The sequence below is a fragment of the Molothrus aeneus genome, chromosome 13, assembly GCF_037042795.1.
Source record: "Molothrus aeneus isolate 106 chromosome 13, BPBGC_Maene_1.0, whole genome shotgun sequence".
Classification (NCBI taxonomy): Eukaryota; Metazoa; Chordata; class Aves; order Passeriformes; family Icteridae; genus Molothrus; species Molothrus aeneus.
The window spans coordinates 16,842,010-16,859,719 of NC_089658.1; the positions used below are offsets into that span (position 1 = coordinate 16,842,010).

General features: G+C 41.7%; 1 protein-coding gene across 2 annotated transcripts in view; it reads right to left on the bottom strand.

The window, feature by feature from the left end:
- IGF1R (insulin like growth factor 1 receptor) overlaps window positions 1-17,710 on the bottom strand; it is a 164,921-nt gene that overhangs the window by 133,276 nt on the left and 13,935 nt on the right. For both annotated transcript variants that reach the window (XM_066559160.1, XM_066559161.1), the window contains exon 2: window positions 1,454-1,999. In XM_066559160.1, coding sequence (XP_066415257.1) covers window positions 1,454-1,999 — 546 coding nt within the window. The remainder of the gene's footprint in view (window positions 1-1,453; window positions 2,000-17,710) is intronic.

Genomic DNA, 17,710 nt, shown 5'->3' on the forward strand with positions numbered 1-17,710 from the left:
CATTTTACTTAAACAAGTTTCTTCTCATGTGTATTTGGGATCCAAATTATTTTAACAGTCACTCAGATGCCAAAAAAAGTTTTTTTTTCATGTTACTTTTGTCTACTCCAAATAGACAAAGCACTCAACAGAAAGCAAGCAAGTCATTATATCTCATTAAATACACTCTTGTTACATCCATTCAAACCACCAAGGGCAATGAGGCTGCACAGGAGTCACCTTGGTCACCCTCTGTAGACAACAGAGCTACACTCTGTTAATGAAGACATAAATTTGACCTGCAGGACTCATAGAAACACTCCCCTCACCCTGGGCAAAGCACAAAGTCTCCCAGTAACAGGCTGAGGGGGTTTCTTTGCTTTGTTTAAAATAACGAACTTTATTTCCTGTAAGTATTGATAAAAGCACATACTCCAAATGCCTTTTTGCAGAGGTATTTTTGGCATGTGTTGACTGAAACTGCCCCACGAACTACTTTAATTGCAGTTCTAATTGAACAGGAGGACTCCACAAGCAACTGACAAGCCACTTCAGAAAAGCACAACATCCCCAGATGAAGGTAACCCAAATATAGTCCTGATTTCTCTCACACTGTGGTGTTTCCTATCATTATGGCAGCTTTGGTCAAGACTGCATGCGGAATTTAGGAACTGTTCCTCCCAGTGACGAGTTTGTAATTAAGCCCTACTGATACTGCAGGGCTCAGCTTTCGTAAAGTTACAGGATGAACTCAAAAAGCCTGCCATGTAATCATGTTACCTGAGTAAACTATGAGTTTGTTTACTCTATTTTTAAAAAGCGAGAAGAGATCAGGTTTTGTTTTTGCTAATACTTGCTATCAGAAAGACATAAACCTGCCAGATAAGAACAAAACAGGCAAGAGTAACTTCACTGGGAGTCAAGATATTCATGGACTCTGACTCTACTGACTGTACTGTGAAAACTAATGTCAGTAAACAAGTCCTTAGGTACAGGATTTACCATTACAGGAATGTCTGGAGGTGCATGCCAAGAGAAGCAAAAAACAAAGTCCAGTTAGCGGCTTCAGCACGCACTGCAACATCTTTGGCACACACAGAATGTCACTTCAGCAGGAGGAGATGGCACTCGATGGCCACCTCCTGCCAAAGTCCTCAAGGCAGGTAAAGCTGCCTCCAGCTCTGCTACAATGGCATTGGTTCCATACTTACACTTTCCACCTTCTCCGTGAGGAAGTAACTCAGAGAGTTTGCTGGGGTTTGTTTTACAGTTGCTGATTTGTTGTTTTCTCTTTTTATTTTTAATTTGAGACAAACCTTTACTGAGAGGGGAAGAATCTATTTGTGTGGCAACTGGGTAACTCATGCAAACTATACACAACTAGAATAAAAGCTTCAGTTGCTGAAGAGCTTAAAATAAAACCATGTTTACTTCAAAAGAGGTAACAAAAACAGGATATCTCCTTAAATCTTACTTTTCTGGCAGTGGTTGGTGGTCCAGCAGCGGTAGTTGTACTCATTGTTAATAGATGTCTTCTCACACAATGGCTTCTCTTCCATTGTTCCCGGACACAAGTCCCCACATTCCTTTGGAGGTTTATTCCCAACGATGTAGTTATTGGACACTGCATCTAGGATGAGAGACCAGTCCACTGTGGAGAGGTAACACAGGTCAGAGTTCTTCTCGATCCGGATGGCCCCGCGGGTGATGTTCCTCAGGTTGTGAAGCCCGATCTCTTTAAGATTCGTCATTTCAAAGATGACCAAGGCATAGTTGTAGAAGAGGTTCCTGCCACGAATGACTGTGAGGTTGGGGAAGAGATCGCTGAGGCTTTCCAAGCCTGCCACACGGAACAGCAGCAAGTAGTCAGTGATGACAGTGAGCTTTGGGAAGCGGAAGTTGCGGTAATCCTCCGCTTTGGAGATGAGCAGGATCTGCAGGAAGCCCTCGATCACCGTGCAGTTCTCCAGGCGCTTCAGCTCGTGGATGTCATTGCGAATGTCGACGTTTGGCCCGCAAACTGAAAAGCAAAAGGAGGAAAAAAGTTAGTAAATAACGTTCCTAAACCTTTTGAAACTGGAACACAAGAAGGATATTCTGATGGCCGTAAGATTTCTAACTTTTAATTAGGTTGAAAATGAGTGCTTGATGTACACCTACATGGAATCTTCATTTCATTTAACCTATCACACCAAGCACTACCAGGGCAGCACAGGGATGGCAGCTCTCCCTACATTCTGTAGCACACAGAGAAACGTTGGTTTATTACTGCTGATGACAAGAGCTGCATTGCACTGAAGAATACAAAGATAAACCAAATGCATTTGCACATCCTGCTTCAAATTAGATCATGAAGGTGTGTCCAGAGCAGGGTTTGAGCCACTTCAAACCAGTCAGGTAAAACAGAAAGTGATCCACTGGTCATCACGTTACTTATAAACTCCCCACCCCGCTAAAGACACATGCACACAAAGAGGGCATTTCCCAGAAAATTACAACTTCGGCCTCAAATCACTCTTTCTTTCCAGGGTCACACACCAAACAAGCCTTAATTCTTGGAATACTAGCCTTGCAGTAGGCCAGCAACAACACTAAATCCACAGAAAGCTGGTCAGCACTTCCTGCTCTGTGACTGGGAAGAAAACAAAGTGCTTGGATTTACAGCACTGAATTCCTGTTTGCATGTTCCAGTAAACCAAGTTTCACTAATTTTGGCACCAAGACATAAAAAAGTCTCTTGAGTTCTAAGAAACACAGGATAAATTTATTTACAAGAACATGGAGCATCACAGTGAAGAATCTTTCCTTGAAAACAGCAGATTGAACTCTATGAACTCTCAAAAAAACAATGACCAAAAGGATTCTTCCCTAATAAATCTATGTATTAAGTTTTTCCATATTAGAGACACATCACAATAACAACATTAAAGGGGCTGGAAGACATGTGTGTTAACAATGTAATATTTAGACACATACAATCCACTTGGATGTAAAACAAAGAACCACAGAGTGTAGAGAGCCGTTGTTCTTCAAAGCCCTCAGAGCTGGTCTTCTTTGGAAAAAAGATTCCCCATTAGAGATACTAAGTTGCTTGTAAGCAAACAAAGCAAAATGGCTATTTATTTAAGCAACCCAAAACTCAAATAAACACCAAGCAATTCAATTTTGTGGAAAGGTTCTCTTTTAATGCATGCTAGGCTTAATTATTTTAAAAACATCTTTTCCACAGACAAGGGAAAGGTCTAAACAAGCACTGGAGCCAAAAAACTTAAATTCTAACCCAGACAAATTGTCCAGAGATTCAGAAATTGCGCTGACAATAGAAAGTAGTCCTTCCATCCCACAACACTTATCTAAGGCTAATAACTTAAGCTAACAAAGGATCCAGAGCATGAGCATGCTAAAACCACAGCAACTCTAATACCCAACAAGGACTTAAAGACTTCTAAGTCTTTTAAAGACTAAAGGACTTTCTGGTTAGAGGGACAGCACAAAAAAATAAAATAGGGCGAGATCTTTGTTTGGAAACAGATGTTTCTACACAAACTATTACCTAATCTTCCTTCTGTAAAGATTCAAGCTGAAAGCAAAGGCTATTAAATGTGACTTGCTGCACTCAAGTAGCTATGTGCAAGAAAGTTCATTCCTTAGACTTTCAAAAAAAATTATAAACACCAAGACTAATGTACCACCAGGAATGCTTGGTCCCCTTGAGCACTGAGACAGGAAATCTCCATTTTTGTACATACTGATTTCAGAAAAATTGGGCTCTACTGCTGGAATATGCGTCAAGGCTCGAACTTCAGGAAAACATTAAAAAGCGCAAATGGGTTGGCACCAGCCAGCTTTAGAAGCTAGAGAGAAGAGGGAGAACATGAAAGAACTCCAAGGTATAGAACTGAAAAGAGATTCACTGGTTAGTGCAGAAGAAGTGAGGGGTTCTCCCCTGAACCTCTGGGGTTCCATCCTCGAGCCTTTTTAAATCCCTTTAATGAGCTGGTACCCACATCTTGCATTCAACTTCAGAAATCATCTTCTAAAGCCACAAGCCCTCCATCCACCCTAGGGACTGTGCCCTCTGCCCAAAGGGTATTTACACTCTGACAGTGGGCTTCTCTTGGTTTGAAAAGGCAAGTTAAAACACACACAGTGGCCCCCATTAAACCCTTCTGGCTTCCATCTCTGCCTGCTGGCAGGCCAAGGTGAACAGTATGGCTCCTGCTATGGCAAAGCAAAAGTAGCGGAATTTATTTTCCTGCCATAAAAGTTTAGAAAGCCTAACTGCTCCAAGCCCTTTATTTTGTTAAAGAAATAAAATTTGCACTTGTGCTGACATTTTGCAGGCAAGGTTCCAGAGTGATGGGTTTAAAAACAGCTGAGTTACAATACCCTAAAGAACAATTTGTAAGAGAAATGGCAGCAACCGTTAACTAAAGCATTATATATCTGTTCATGTCTCTGTTTGAGGCTGGCCTTTCAAAGTCATACTGCTTTTAGCTTTATGTTTGTTTCAGCTCAAAAGTTACTTAATTTTAGATATTTAATGCTTTTATAAATCAATGAAATTTCTGGAGCTTTATGGCAAAAGCATGCGCTCACTTGCCTCAGTTGTGAAACATCATCCCCTCAAGTATGGAAAAGGATGAAGTCCAGTGGGGTCCCACATTAGAAATTGATCACAGATGAGTGGCTGTTGACATTGCTGATTTAAGAACTTATTAGTTCATCTAGTGAGTTATGTTTTGCAGAACTTTACACATATAATGAGAACTGCAGAGACACAAATGTGAAATAGGACAAGCATCGTGGGCCATCCTGACACTTGGAAAAAATCAGTTCCCATTAAACTAGATATTTTTGAAAAGAAATTTCTTTTAGTTTGACATTGTTCACCAGAGTTAACGATACCACAATACATCATCTTTTTCTCACGTTTTTCTCTCTGCCTTGAAAAGGATTATATGAAAAACAAATTAATCAGAGCTCAAAGTCAACTCCAATTTCCATCTGGCTGTGCTGTGTTTTCTTTGGATGCCATTTGAGAGAAAGTGTATATGGACTCACAATGTAAACTGGTCTGTCAGACACAATGAAGTGCACAGAAAATGCTCTTTAGAGCATTTATACTCCATTTAACAGTTTTGGATATTCCAGTTTAGAGAACTTTTTTAATACGACTAGGATAACTTGCCTTTGTTTTACATTTAATTCAGAACTGGAAATTAACTATTATGTATTTATTTTGCTCGCTAACAGAACATAAAAATGCAACAGCTGTTTATGACCCAGCCCCGCTTGTTCTGGGTAGATTATAAACACCCAGGATAATTACCAATAGTCAGATTCATGCTGTTTTCATTCAGCTGCCTACAGATTTCCAAGCCTTTCCTTAAACTGCCTATCATTTATCAGACTGGGCCTAAACCAAGTACCTAATTCAGAGTCAGAAATTTGTTCTTTAAAGACAAATCTATTTATTTGTTTAAAAGATAACTCCCCAATATAGTAAAATACCAAAGTAAAGCAATGCAGTCTGTACCCAGACAAACATAAATGCCTCCCTGGAAACAGGTCTTTAGTCCACAACTCCTGAGCTCTGCCTGGTATCCAACTGGAAGCCCTGTTGTGCTCTTTTTTTCTGGGAGCATCCCATGGGCAAACTGCAGGGCATATAAACTTCCAAAGGCAATAGAAATACCCACTCCACACCCCAGCCATCCAGACGATCTGCAGCCCATTCCTAGTCAGAGGACAGATCCAAGCCTGCTCCTGTAACTGAGATGGGGTCAATGAACTACCAGGAAAAGTGATTGCACGTAACAGGTTCATACGACAAGAGTAATTAATGCTCCTTGATCTGGCAGAGCCTCCTGGCAACTCTCTGTGTAAGTGGTGCCCTGGCTGGGAGCAGAGCTGGGGCTGTGAACACACACACACACACACACAGCACCACTGCTGAGGACAGGCTGGGCAGGCTCCAAACAAGCTGTGTCACAGACTGTAGTGATCCAGCAGATTCCTCCCGACCTTAACTATGATTTGCCAAAGCTCCCTTGGATCATTAAAACCATTTTGACATGCAGAGCTGCCTTGTCACCTTGAGAAACACCTGCTATCTCATCACCATCTATTTACAAACAGTCACTTACTCCACACAGCAGCTCTTCACTCTTTTCCTATACCCACCAGTTACTTCAGGTCACCGGTGACTGCTGGAAGGATTTTGCTCTTGCCCTTCAGTGTTTGGAAGGAACCCTTCCCTTCTTTCTGCAAAATCTCATGCCAGCACAGACAAAGCAGCAGAGGCCTTTCTGTTCAACATTCACCTGACACTGCAACTTCTGCTTGCTATATCCAGCTGGATATAAATTCATCACAGCTAATTCACTCTCAATACCAAGGTGTTCATGGGCAGCACTGACAGCTCACACATTCACTGGTTTTAATAAGAGAAGGATTCATCTCCTACAAAAAGCAATTTCATCATGGTGTAGTTACAAGCTTTGTGTTGCTCCATTTAGAAGTTCTACATATGTTTCTCTTGAAAAAGCCACACTCCTCATCATTTTAAGCCTTGCCTTTGACTCTTTTATTTTTTTGGATGATATTAGAAGGCTGCACTGCACAGTCTCAATATCCTCTCAACTAGCCAGAAGTTAAAGATGGAGCAACCACCACTACCCAGCTCTCTCAACACCAAAAGGTCTCAGACAAAGCAGCACCAAGGCAGCTCTGAGTCAATCCAGCACATCCCTTTCACAATCCTAAGGCCTTTTCAACACAAGTCTACCCCAGCTGGGTCAGGCTTCCCCTAGCAACAGAGACTTGTTCAGCCTGAGCAGTCCTTTACATCTCTGAAACGAGAATGAGGATAGACAGCCTGCCATGAGCATCTCACCAGCAACCTCAATATCAGCTCACACTCACCTTTTTTTCTAATTTCCCTTTGTTTTCCCCCTTCTGACTTTGTTTCTGTGAGAATTAGTCTTTTTACTTCACAGTAGAGATGCAAAGTTAATCTTAAACAAGGATACCTTCAGTGTTTCCATTTTACAAAGAGCATCCCTTGACACTGATTGCTGAAAACAAGCACTAAAGGTGCAGAAATTGTTTTAATTCCATATTGCTTTCCTGTCCAGGGGTTGTAACACCCATTCTGAGGGCCAAGTCTGTGATCCACAAGGTTCCAAAGGGTTCTTTTTTAAGGGAGGGCATGAGGTTGCTCAACTTCTCATCTACCCTGAAATTCTGCACAGCTGGTAACAAGCACAGTGTGTTACCATCAGTGCTGGATGAATTCCCACACAAAGAAAGAACTACAAGGCTTAATACAAGAACACAATTGTGGCTGGTTCTACTTTTAGAGAGTAGCTTGCTCACACCACCACAGCTCACTTTGCCAATAATGGCTTTTCTGAGCACACTCCACTCCAAGAAGAGGTTGGCTTTCCCAGACAGCTACTGCTGCTCTCTGTTACCGAGTGCAGAATATTGCTCTCTCCCAAACTGCTCTAATGAAAGAGCCTTGACCACATCACCCCCCAGTAATGTCAGCTCAGAGCTGTGGGTCTTTCTGGGAGATCAGCACATCTTCAGAACAGTGTTGTTATTTATTCCCAACAGAGCCACTTCCTTTTCATCATGTGTTTTTTAGTTTTAATCTATGGCAGGTCCTTATAAAGAAAGAGTCCAAAACAGCTACTGAACGTGGCTGTGGTCCAGCTGCCCTCATCCCAGATTCCCAGCATGCAGCACATCCCTTCTCAGGCAAGCATCTCCACAGTTCTCATCCCTCTCTAACAACAACAAAACATGTTTATTGCACTGAGTGGATTTAGATCTGCATAAAGTACCACGGGCTGCATATTGACATGTTTACTATCTACTGGATCAACTCAGTGGAGGGCTTGTCTGGCACACTGAAAAAAAACTTAGGGCTCTGAAAAAATTCCTTGAAGACACTAAAAGGTTGAATGATGTTAGGAAAAAGGAACTGAACTTAGGATAAAGCCAATCATCAGGTTTATAAGAAGCCTCTATCCTATATGACTGTCATTGCTCAGAAGAGAAGCAGAAGGACAATTGAAAACAGAAGGAATGGTCTGAAAATGTGATGCCCATGAACTCTAGAAACAGGGGAAAGTATAACTTGAGACGTTAATATCTCTCTTCATTCTTATTCCTACAAATTATGCATCTTTTAAGGAAGCCATCAGGACTATCATATAGCCCTTAAAAAAACTCTTTTAAGTGTTACTCAGTCATCACTGACCAGAGAGTCACTGCAGCCCACGGCCTGGGCCTAGGCCTTCTTTGTTCCTGTAGTTTCAATGACATGGAAGGCAAAGCTAGAAAGTCTGAGAAGGAACAGCTTAGCAACCACAATTTCCCTTCGAGCCCATGAAAAGTTTCAGTACAGTTGCACCATTTGCAGACGTAAGGAAAAAAAAAATTACTACTGAAGTCTCAGGATTCTTTAATTGCATACTCTGCAAAGAAGAAATTAAATGTGGAGTTCACAGAAATCAGTGGTTGGAGAGATTGCTTATGACACTTTACATTAACACAGGATTCCACCACCCACTGAGCTCTTGGTTTTGCCTCCGTAGTGACACTATGAATGAGATATATATTTTAGTGTCTTTAATGTACTTACACAACCTCCCACAAAATTTCTGTACTCTCTAAGCTCACCTATCCTGTATGTGTCACATCAATCACTAGATCTCTTCCCAGGGAAGCCAGCTTCTGTGTTACCTCTTGGGATGTCAGAACCAGTAACAAGGAGGGAACTAAATCTACATCACGATTCAAGCTGCTTCCCTACCCACTGAACTATTTCTCTTCACTGAATATGCTACATAAACCTCTTTACATTTACCAAGATTTTATGAAGCTACATCTCTCAAGGTGGGGAGGGGATAGATAAAAGGCACCCCACGACCCAGATAATGTCAATCATTTTAGATTTTGCTAAGCAAGACCATAATTGAATTTCAACTTCTGTATTTCCAGCACTAGCACAACGCTGCCATCTTTGGCTTTCAAAACATGAAAGGGAATACTCAAACCCAAACAAAACCCCACTGTTTCCATTTGAATATAAGTCCTGAGAACATTCTTCATAATATATCTAAGGCCCAGAAAGAGGGCTTGGGGGTTTTTTTCATTTAATTACAAGTTAAGCTTTGGAGGACAAAGCCAGACCGCTACGATCTTCAAAACACTCACGGGACTAGAGATTATATTGCAATGTAGCTTGTAATTTCTGAGAAACATAATCTATTATCATTAATTTACCTCATACTACTCATCACTCCTATCAACCTTTTACAGAATTTTTTTTCACCCAGATTTGGAAGGAAAAAGTGGTGTCACAAGAGGCCAATCAAATTTGGTGCAAATACTTTAAAAGGCAACTAGATTCCCCTTCTCCACACACATTTTCCTTGTCTCCCACAGCCCTTAGAAAAATACACACATCCTACTCTAATCTTCTCTTCTGCCACTCTACTAACTATATACTCCAAATCCAAGGGCCACTGTGTTACCACGCTGACCAGAACAAAACATTCGCAAAAATAACACACAAAAGGGCGACAACCCACATCACAAACTCAAGCTGTCTCTGCCTTTTTGCTCTTGCAATTTTCAGCTCTCATTGGCCAAAGATATCTCTGGCATTGTTATTTTCCATGAACTTCCTCCAACTTCCCCCTAAGTTTACACAAATAAAATTTCAGAATAAATCATGTTTTTGTCCCTCATCTTGCTTGGGTTCTCACTGCCAACATTTTACTTTGAATATCAACAGGAACAGCAGCTTAGCAAAAATGGAGCCAACAAAATGAACTGTATCCCTTTAATAACACTGATTGATGCCTTCTCTACACAGCTCACCAGAGCAAGGAGGTCTAGAATTAGCCCAGCTCACGTGAAAGCATCCTCATGACAAGTCATCCCCAAATTAATCCTTTCTGACCAAGGCTGCTCCGATACACCACATCCCTCAGGGGTTCCTGTGAAGCCACATCCATTACCTCCTGCTGCTGAAATAGCATATCAGTGCCTCGGCTGGCACGGATTCCGGCTCATCCCCATGGGTGCACAGGGCAGGAATGGAGGGAGGACAACATCCAGCCCAGAACCCCCAGCAATCAACGCCAGGAAAAGAAGCAGCAAACTTTTAACCCTGCTCTGTAGTGCCCAGGTTATGGGCAATGCCTGTGAGAGTCTCTGCTAACTGGAAGATGAACCTCATCAGCAAATTCCTCACCCATTAACACCCTGTAGGTGTGAACCACTGAAAGGCATTGTTTGAACCTCACCGTGGCTGGAGCTGAGCCCTCTGACCCCTGGCGAGCTGCTCCTGTGCATTTATAGGCAAGGGAAAGCCGCTAGAAACACCAGCTGAATGCAATTCCAGGAGCATTCCCTGCAGCACTGCAGTCACACCCTGGTCGAGTTTGTGAGAAAATTGCCAAACAACAACAAAAACTGCAGAAGAAAGCGCAGGTAATGCCTAAATCGCTAAAGATGAGCCCCCTCCTCACAGGAGAGAGACTTCAAACCTCCGCACCTTTTCTCATCCCACACCATAACTTCCCTGACAGCATCACAAAATGAGCACGTGCCATTCTGCACAAAATACGTAACATACAAGTGAGTAGGTGGCACATTATGATCAATAACTATGAGAGTAAAACATTTTTTAATGGTGCTAATAATGTTTAAACCCAATGCCAGCAGCTTCAGTCTAATGCCTGCTAAAGCAAAAATGGAAGACTGAAATTACAAGCTGTTTATAACACTGAATTTATGTTTCACAATCTGTGATGACAATAGAGCTTAGCAAAAATTGTCTCTCCTGGGGACTGTTCTTTCCACCTTTAAAAAAAATAGTTGTGTGCACGATTTTATTTATTTGTTTTTAAAACAGTTGTCTGCACATCCAAGTGACTCAGCAACTGGCTGACAGAAACCTATGGGATATACACTTAGGTAGCTGGGATAAGCAGCCAAATTCTTCCAGAATGAAAATTCATCATGTGGCTGGGCTCAGCAACTCACATTTAGGAAGACTTTACCATGCCCTTAGTTGCCTGCCAGGTTGCCACCCTGCAGTAATCCAGGAAAGCTGTCACTCTTTAAAAACTTTTGGGGAATTTGTTTAGTATTATTATTATTTTCCAAAAATGGCTGGATAATCAGGCCAGATCATTCAGGCTTCATTAGAAGCCAACTGACAAAAAAATATCATAACATACAATTGCATCCATAATGGTCAGCAAAGGATTTAATAGTGAGTCATAGATCCACAGAAAAATTACAAGTCTGATGCAATTACTCTTAACAATATGCAACACATGGCCCTACTATGCTGTGCTAACCAGCTCTTAAGCAATCAAACACAGAAATCCCACATTCTCTGGCCTTCCACAGCAATGTTTCTGTTTTAACAAACTGAACGAAGACTTCCATTAGTCCCTTATTTCCAACAAAATAGAAATTGAACATGGTGCTAAAAAAAAATGATCTAACTGAATAGAAGAAAAAGTTAATGCTATCAAACTTCATTTAACAGAACAGAGAGCTCTCCCACCCCTCCCTTCACATGGCAACTACACAGCTTAAAAATCACATAGGTCATGCTGTAACCTGCTTTCTCAAGGCAGTTAAAATATGACCAACTTGCAATTCCCAAAAAGGGCTTTAAAGGTATTAAATTACATATATGCAGGTGCTGTGGGGCTTTCCAGCCATGAGCTAACTAGACTGAAAAAAGAACCTTCCTCTCCAAACACAAGGTAAAACACATGGGCTGGCGCCAGAGACAAGGTAACATAGTTCAGGCCTTATCAACCCAAAACACTTGCACCAGAACACAATTTAAGGCAAATGCAAAGCAAAGCAGCTACACCAGGAGTTCCTATGTGAACTCGCTTTCCTGGTGAATTGGATGCTTCTGACTGGCTTTTAGTATCACAAACCCAGCCCCAGCAAGGGAAGTGTCCTTTGTTCCACGAGGGCAGCGTTCACACGCTATTTATTGTCTCTGAGGCATCACAGCACAATAACCGTGGAAAAAGAGAACCAAACACCTCAGTGATACCACTCAAGGTGACTACCTGCTCAAACAAAACATCCTTAATGCACACAGGTGAGAAGCTGCCAGATAAACAAGGCTGAGCATGGGAAACCAGAGCTCTTTAGGCACAGTCAACCACTAGAACTCCGGGAATTTCATTTCTCTGAAAACACAAGGAAAGCTTGAGTATAGGATTTTCAACAATCTATGCACATGTTCTCATCAGCAATTGATTGAACCTCACTGTAAAACAGTAAAAATAAAAAATAAAATAATCTAAATATATATAATTTGTTATAAAGAGAAGAGCCCACAGTGGTTTACTTCCAGCCGCTTACCACACTTACATTCAAGGTGACATTTCAGCCCATACTGTCTGTTTTACATTTACATACTGCCCAAGACACTGGATTTCCAAACTCATACACAGTTTTAGACACTGCCTAGATGCACTGTGGGTGATGCACGATGCTGCAGCTCTGGTGAGCAGAACAGTTTGGGTATTTAACCAGCCCGGCTCTGCTAAGTTCTATTGCTTGGCAACTGCAACTCCTGTCACCATATCCACTTTTATCTGGAATGGCAGAGCAAGCAGGAGAATTACTGTTCACCCTCTGGGAGGTGCTTCTGGAGAGCCTGGAGTGCAACAGGTTGCCCTGATGCATTTCTAACAAATTCCCCCATGAGAAAGCAGTGGGTCCAACAGGGTGAGACAAATAAATCCATGGCACCTTTCATTCAGCAGCTCCTCATCAGGGATTACCACTCCACCCCCCTTCTCAGCCAAAACTGGGGGGAAGAGTGTTGCAAGAAGGGTGTTGCAAGACTTTGGGGGGAAGAGGATGCAGGAAATTGCAGGAGATGGGACTAGGACAAACCAAGCAGCAACATCAAACCTGGATGCTGCTCTAGGCACTCCCAAACTGCAGGAACCTCCCCCCACTGGGATCTGCAGCAGCACAGATTTATTCCAGAAGGCAAATCAAGGCAATACCAAGATGGAGAGCTGTCTCCATCACTGTTTTTATCCTTTACCTTCTATACACACTCCTCTCCTACCTAAAGGCACAGATGAAGAACAAACACTTAATCTGACTGTACCCAGCTCCATGGCACTATTTCACTATTTGTTCTGATCATGAAGGAGATAATGGAAAAATCAGAAGAAATTTGAGTCAGAAAAGATGGATAACATCAAGGAGAGAAAAAACAACTGAGTGAAGGTTTTGCTTTGTTTTTATAGTGGATATCTACAGAGGGATGTACACAAAACGAGATTTATCTCAGGCACACAACTTTAAAGTCATCATTAAAATTAGCTTGTTGCATTCACCAGGAAAAAGTGGATCTAAACATGCTTTTCTAGGTTTAACCTGAACTGATTCTTGAAATGCACCATTTTTGGAAAGATCACTACTTCAAAATATCTCATCCTCTCAAAAAGCAATTTTCATCTTAGGCAGGGGGACATGACACACAAGAAGTTTTCAGACTCAATTTTCTCAACTGCAATAGAACTTAACTGCCATGACCTGGTTGATGGAATTAAAATAAAAATATCCTCCCTGGAGGAACTGTGGAGTGAGCAACTGCTGTCAAAAGTGGTTTAGCACTAGAACACCTGGAACCTCAGCCTGTGAGCAGGTGTGTTTCTTTGGTAAAGTATTAACAAATGTGCACTATTTAATATTTAAATTATTATAGAAAATGTATTTATAATTAACCTATGGTAAGAAATCTTTCCTTAGAGAACTTTGATTAAAAATTAAACAGTGAACTTTATCCACTGCAACAGATGAAAGGAGGAACTAGACAAAGGGAAGCAAGAGAAACCACATGAACCCTGTAATACACTACTAAATATATAAACCTAAGTGACATATTCTTTAGTTTCATTGCATTCAGAAACCTTTTTATCATTATAACAATTCAGACACTTTACATTCTGCAAGACAGACAAAACAATATTAGCAGATCTCAATGACTGCTATCCCTCAAACAGAGGGACCACCCCAAAAAATGATTCTGAATATCTGATGAGAAGGAGACTGACACATGGGCAGAAGCTGCTCACAAGACTTGAGAATTGGGCTACATGACTGCATCACAGCAAACCTCTCTCTGGACCCAGACTACATTCAAAAAAGCTCTGGTGAGACTGTTTCCTTCGGACACAAGGAAGGTTTCTCCAAGCTCTGAAATCCCACAGCTAATTATAGCACCCCACATCCTTCCCCACCATCATCAACAGCAAAACCAGCTGCCAATCTGGGAGGTAGAAGAATCTAATCTCCACTGTGCCACTACAGCCGCCCCAAAAAAGGCATTCTTCTGCCTGTAGCTATGATTTGCCTGCCCAAACAACATGAAGTCCCATCAGCCAAGCAGCTCCTGCCAACACAAGCTGTGCTGCCGGGCGGGCGTTCGGTGGCACAACCGCGCCGGGTAACGGTGCCACATCCACGGCCAAACACAAAGCTTTAAACCCAGCCAGAGAAAGAAAAACTAAGTAAGAGAGGGGGAAAAGCACAGGTAAAAAGGATTTGGACAAGAACACCCTCCTTTCCAGCTGTCGGCTTGAAGGTGAACTGGTGTGGGAGCAGAGGTGACGGACAGCCCTCGGCCTCGCCTCACCCGTCTGACAGCTCGGCTGGCCCCGCGCCGCTGTTGTGAAAGAAAACCACGGTATTTGTGCAAGGCTAGTTGGTTCCATGTTAAGAAAACACATCTGAGCCGACAGTGCTTAGCTTTACCACATGCCAGCTTCATTCAGCTTCAGAGTCAGAAACCAGGACTTGGTCTCATTGCCTCCACAGTTAACCAGCAATTTAGGACACAGACAAAGTCCTGAACTCGGAGCCACCCCCGATCTGTGAAAGGGCCACACTGCCTTTAAGAGAAAACTTCCTAGCCCCCTTTGGAAAACGTGAGTGCCTAAAGAAGGAGGTGCCTAAGTGACAGGAATGACTGTGTTGGGTAACACTGTGTAAAGACGTGTACAATGGAACAGATAAAAACAAAGAAATTCAAAGAAAGAGCCCGGGAAGCAATCTTTGTTTTGGTGTGAACTGGTGCACACCCATGCCCGAGAGGCGAGAAACAGGAATGGGTCTTCATGCAGACCGTTAATTTATTAAAATGTCACAACAAAAAGAGAATACTGTGACTAACAGACCCTGCGAGCTCCAGGCAGCTAAACCAATCCAAAGGATGATGGTTTATCAGAAAGGAAAGGCTGGTCAAAAGGAAGTAATGAAGCAGATATCCATCAAAGAACAAAAAGCAGGTCTGAGCACAGAGCAAGAAGAAGCAAGACTGCACCAGAACTTACAAATGAAGTGTAAAACATCAGACTTGGCAATCCTGCTGCCAAGGAATTATTTACCACACCACAATCAATATTACGATACACACAGAGACGAGTATTTTTATCTCAACCTCCATTTGACCCGGTGGGAGCTACAGACACTTTCTCACACTAATTCACATACTTCAAGGAGAGTCAAGATGGGAAAAAAAGAGTTGGAAGCATTTCAGGTTCTGTCTTATTTCAGCCCATTTTCACTGAATCATACCAAAACTATCTGAGGGAATAGTTAAGAATTGATTTGTGCTACCCAAGACCTGATCAGTAAAGCAAAATATTCAAGGATCACGGGAAGAGGTTTTGTTCGTGCACTGAGCCAAATCCTGGTTGTGCTGTCAGTCCTTTCAAGTCTTTGCTCTTCCTTCGCTGCATCAAAAGCGTCTCTTAAAAATTCCTCTGAAAAGCCTGGATAAGTGCCTGAACTTCCAAGATCTATTCTCTATAGCCTTGAGCAAGAGTGATGGGAAATAAGCTTTCCTTCTCAATGGCTACTTTTAAGTTGTTTTTTTTTTTAAAAAAAAAAAAGGCAACCACTACTAGACCTATTACAAATTTGGAAACTGCAGCTCAGAAAATAGGGAAGGAGGGGAAGGCAATGGAGGGAGGAAGAAGTCTGATTTTCAGACAATCAACTTGAAAAATCCTTACTTCAGTGAACTGGCAAATAATGTGTTAGACATCTTGCTTCTGAAACACAACCCCGCTAAAGGGAAAAGGGTTAATTATATCCCTTATGCTCCAGAGTATTTCAACAGGCTATGAATTACGTTCTTCTGAAGGGCAAGTTGTTCTTTTATTTATTGTTTATTTATTTATTGTTTAAAGCACAAACACAAACACGAAGTGTCCAACCCTAAGGTGGTGATTACCACTTTCACTTAAACAGAAATGCAGGGCTGCAGGCTTTCTCTGCTATAAACCTTTTAAACCTGTTCTGTTCCTCTGACATTTTCCCCCCTCACTCTTCTCTGATAGAGATCACAAAAACAACTAAGACATCTGACATACAGGAGAACATCCTGCTGATTAAGAGAAAACAAGAGCACATTACTCTTGAGAGGATACAAAGCATCACTTCCTAATGTGTTCTACTCTGTCAGCACAACAGGCATCTTGTCATTTCAAAGGGAAACTGGTCATATTGATTTTTCCAAAACACAAGTATTATACAAATATTATACATTTAATTGGTCTTAACAAAGTGCTCTTGTAGTGGGCATATCAACAGAGACCCTACAAGGCAAGATATAAGGTATCAAGGTGTGGCTGTGAGTATTTGAAGATCCTCTGGAAGCGGCAGCATTGGGAACTGCCAAGATTGCTCCTCATAAAGCTTCCTGCAGCTCCTTTAAACCTCAGTTCGACTGAGAGGTGTCTTTAAAGTGTGGCAACTCTTACTCCTGAATTCACAACACTCTGAACAAACATCATACTTTGCTGAAAACCAGTGTCCTTTCCACGCCTCACCAAATTTCAACCATGCAACTCAGTGCTCCATGTTTGCTCAACTTCTTCTAGAGGAAAGGAAAGTTCTTTACACCCTCTCAGAGCAATTTATTCCTCTCGTTGTTCCCTTGCAAAAGCCAGACCAACTGAATCAGCACCTCTGACTGGAAACCGCACACCCTGCCTGTCAGGAAGCCGGCAGGATTTTTTTTTTTTTTTTTTGTCCTGTTTTGTTTACAAATTCAAAAACTGAGTTCTTCTCCGCAGAAGTTCTTCTCCTTCTTGCTCCCATTCCCACTTTTCTACAATCCTAATTATGGCAACATTGAGGAAAATTTGTATATGCTTTCCAAGGAAAAGGTATATTTCTTCTTTTCTTGGTTCTTTATTTCTGTTTTAACACAGTATATCAGAGTGTACAGCCAGGACAAGTTTCAATGGTTCAAAAACCATCTGAAAAGTTAGGCAGAACACAGGTTGTTACTTCCCCTTTGAGAATACCCCTTCAGAAAAATTCTTTAAAATCAGAATTTTGTGAGGGATGCAGCAGAGGAGCATCCTCCCACCTCCTCTTAGTCCTCCGGGGAACTAAACTAAGTTCTCTCTTCCTGAAGTGATAATTCAAGGCTTCTTTATAGCTTGCTTCCAGTATAACTCAGAACAGTGTACATCCTCCCTTTAATTTCTTCCAACAAATCCCCTTTCAGCAGAATTTACTCTCACATATGCAACGTGGGCAGAGTCTAGTAATGTGACTTAATAGTTCCTAACCAAAGAAAAAAAAAAGGTTTTGCCAACAGTAAGTTCTAGGAAGGAAAAAAAGAAATTTT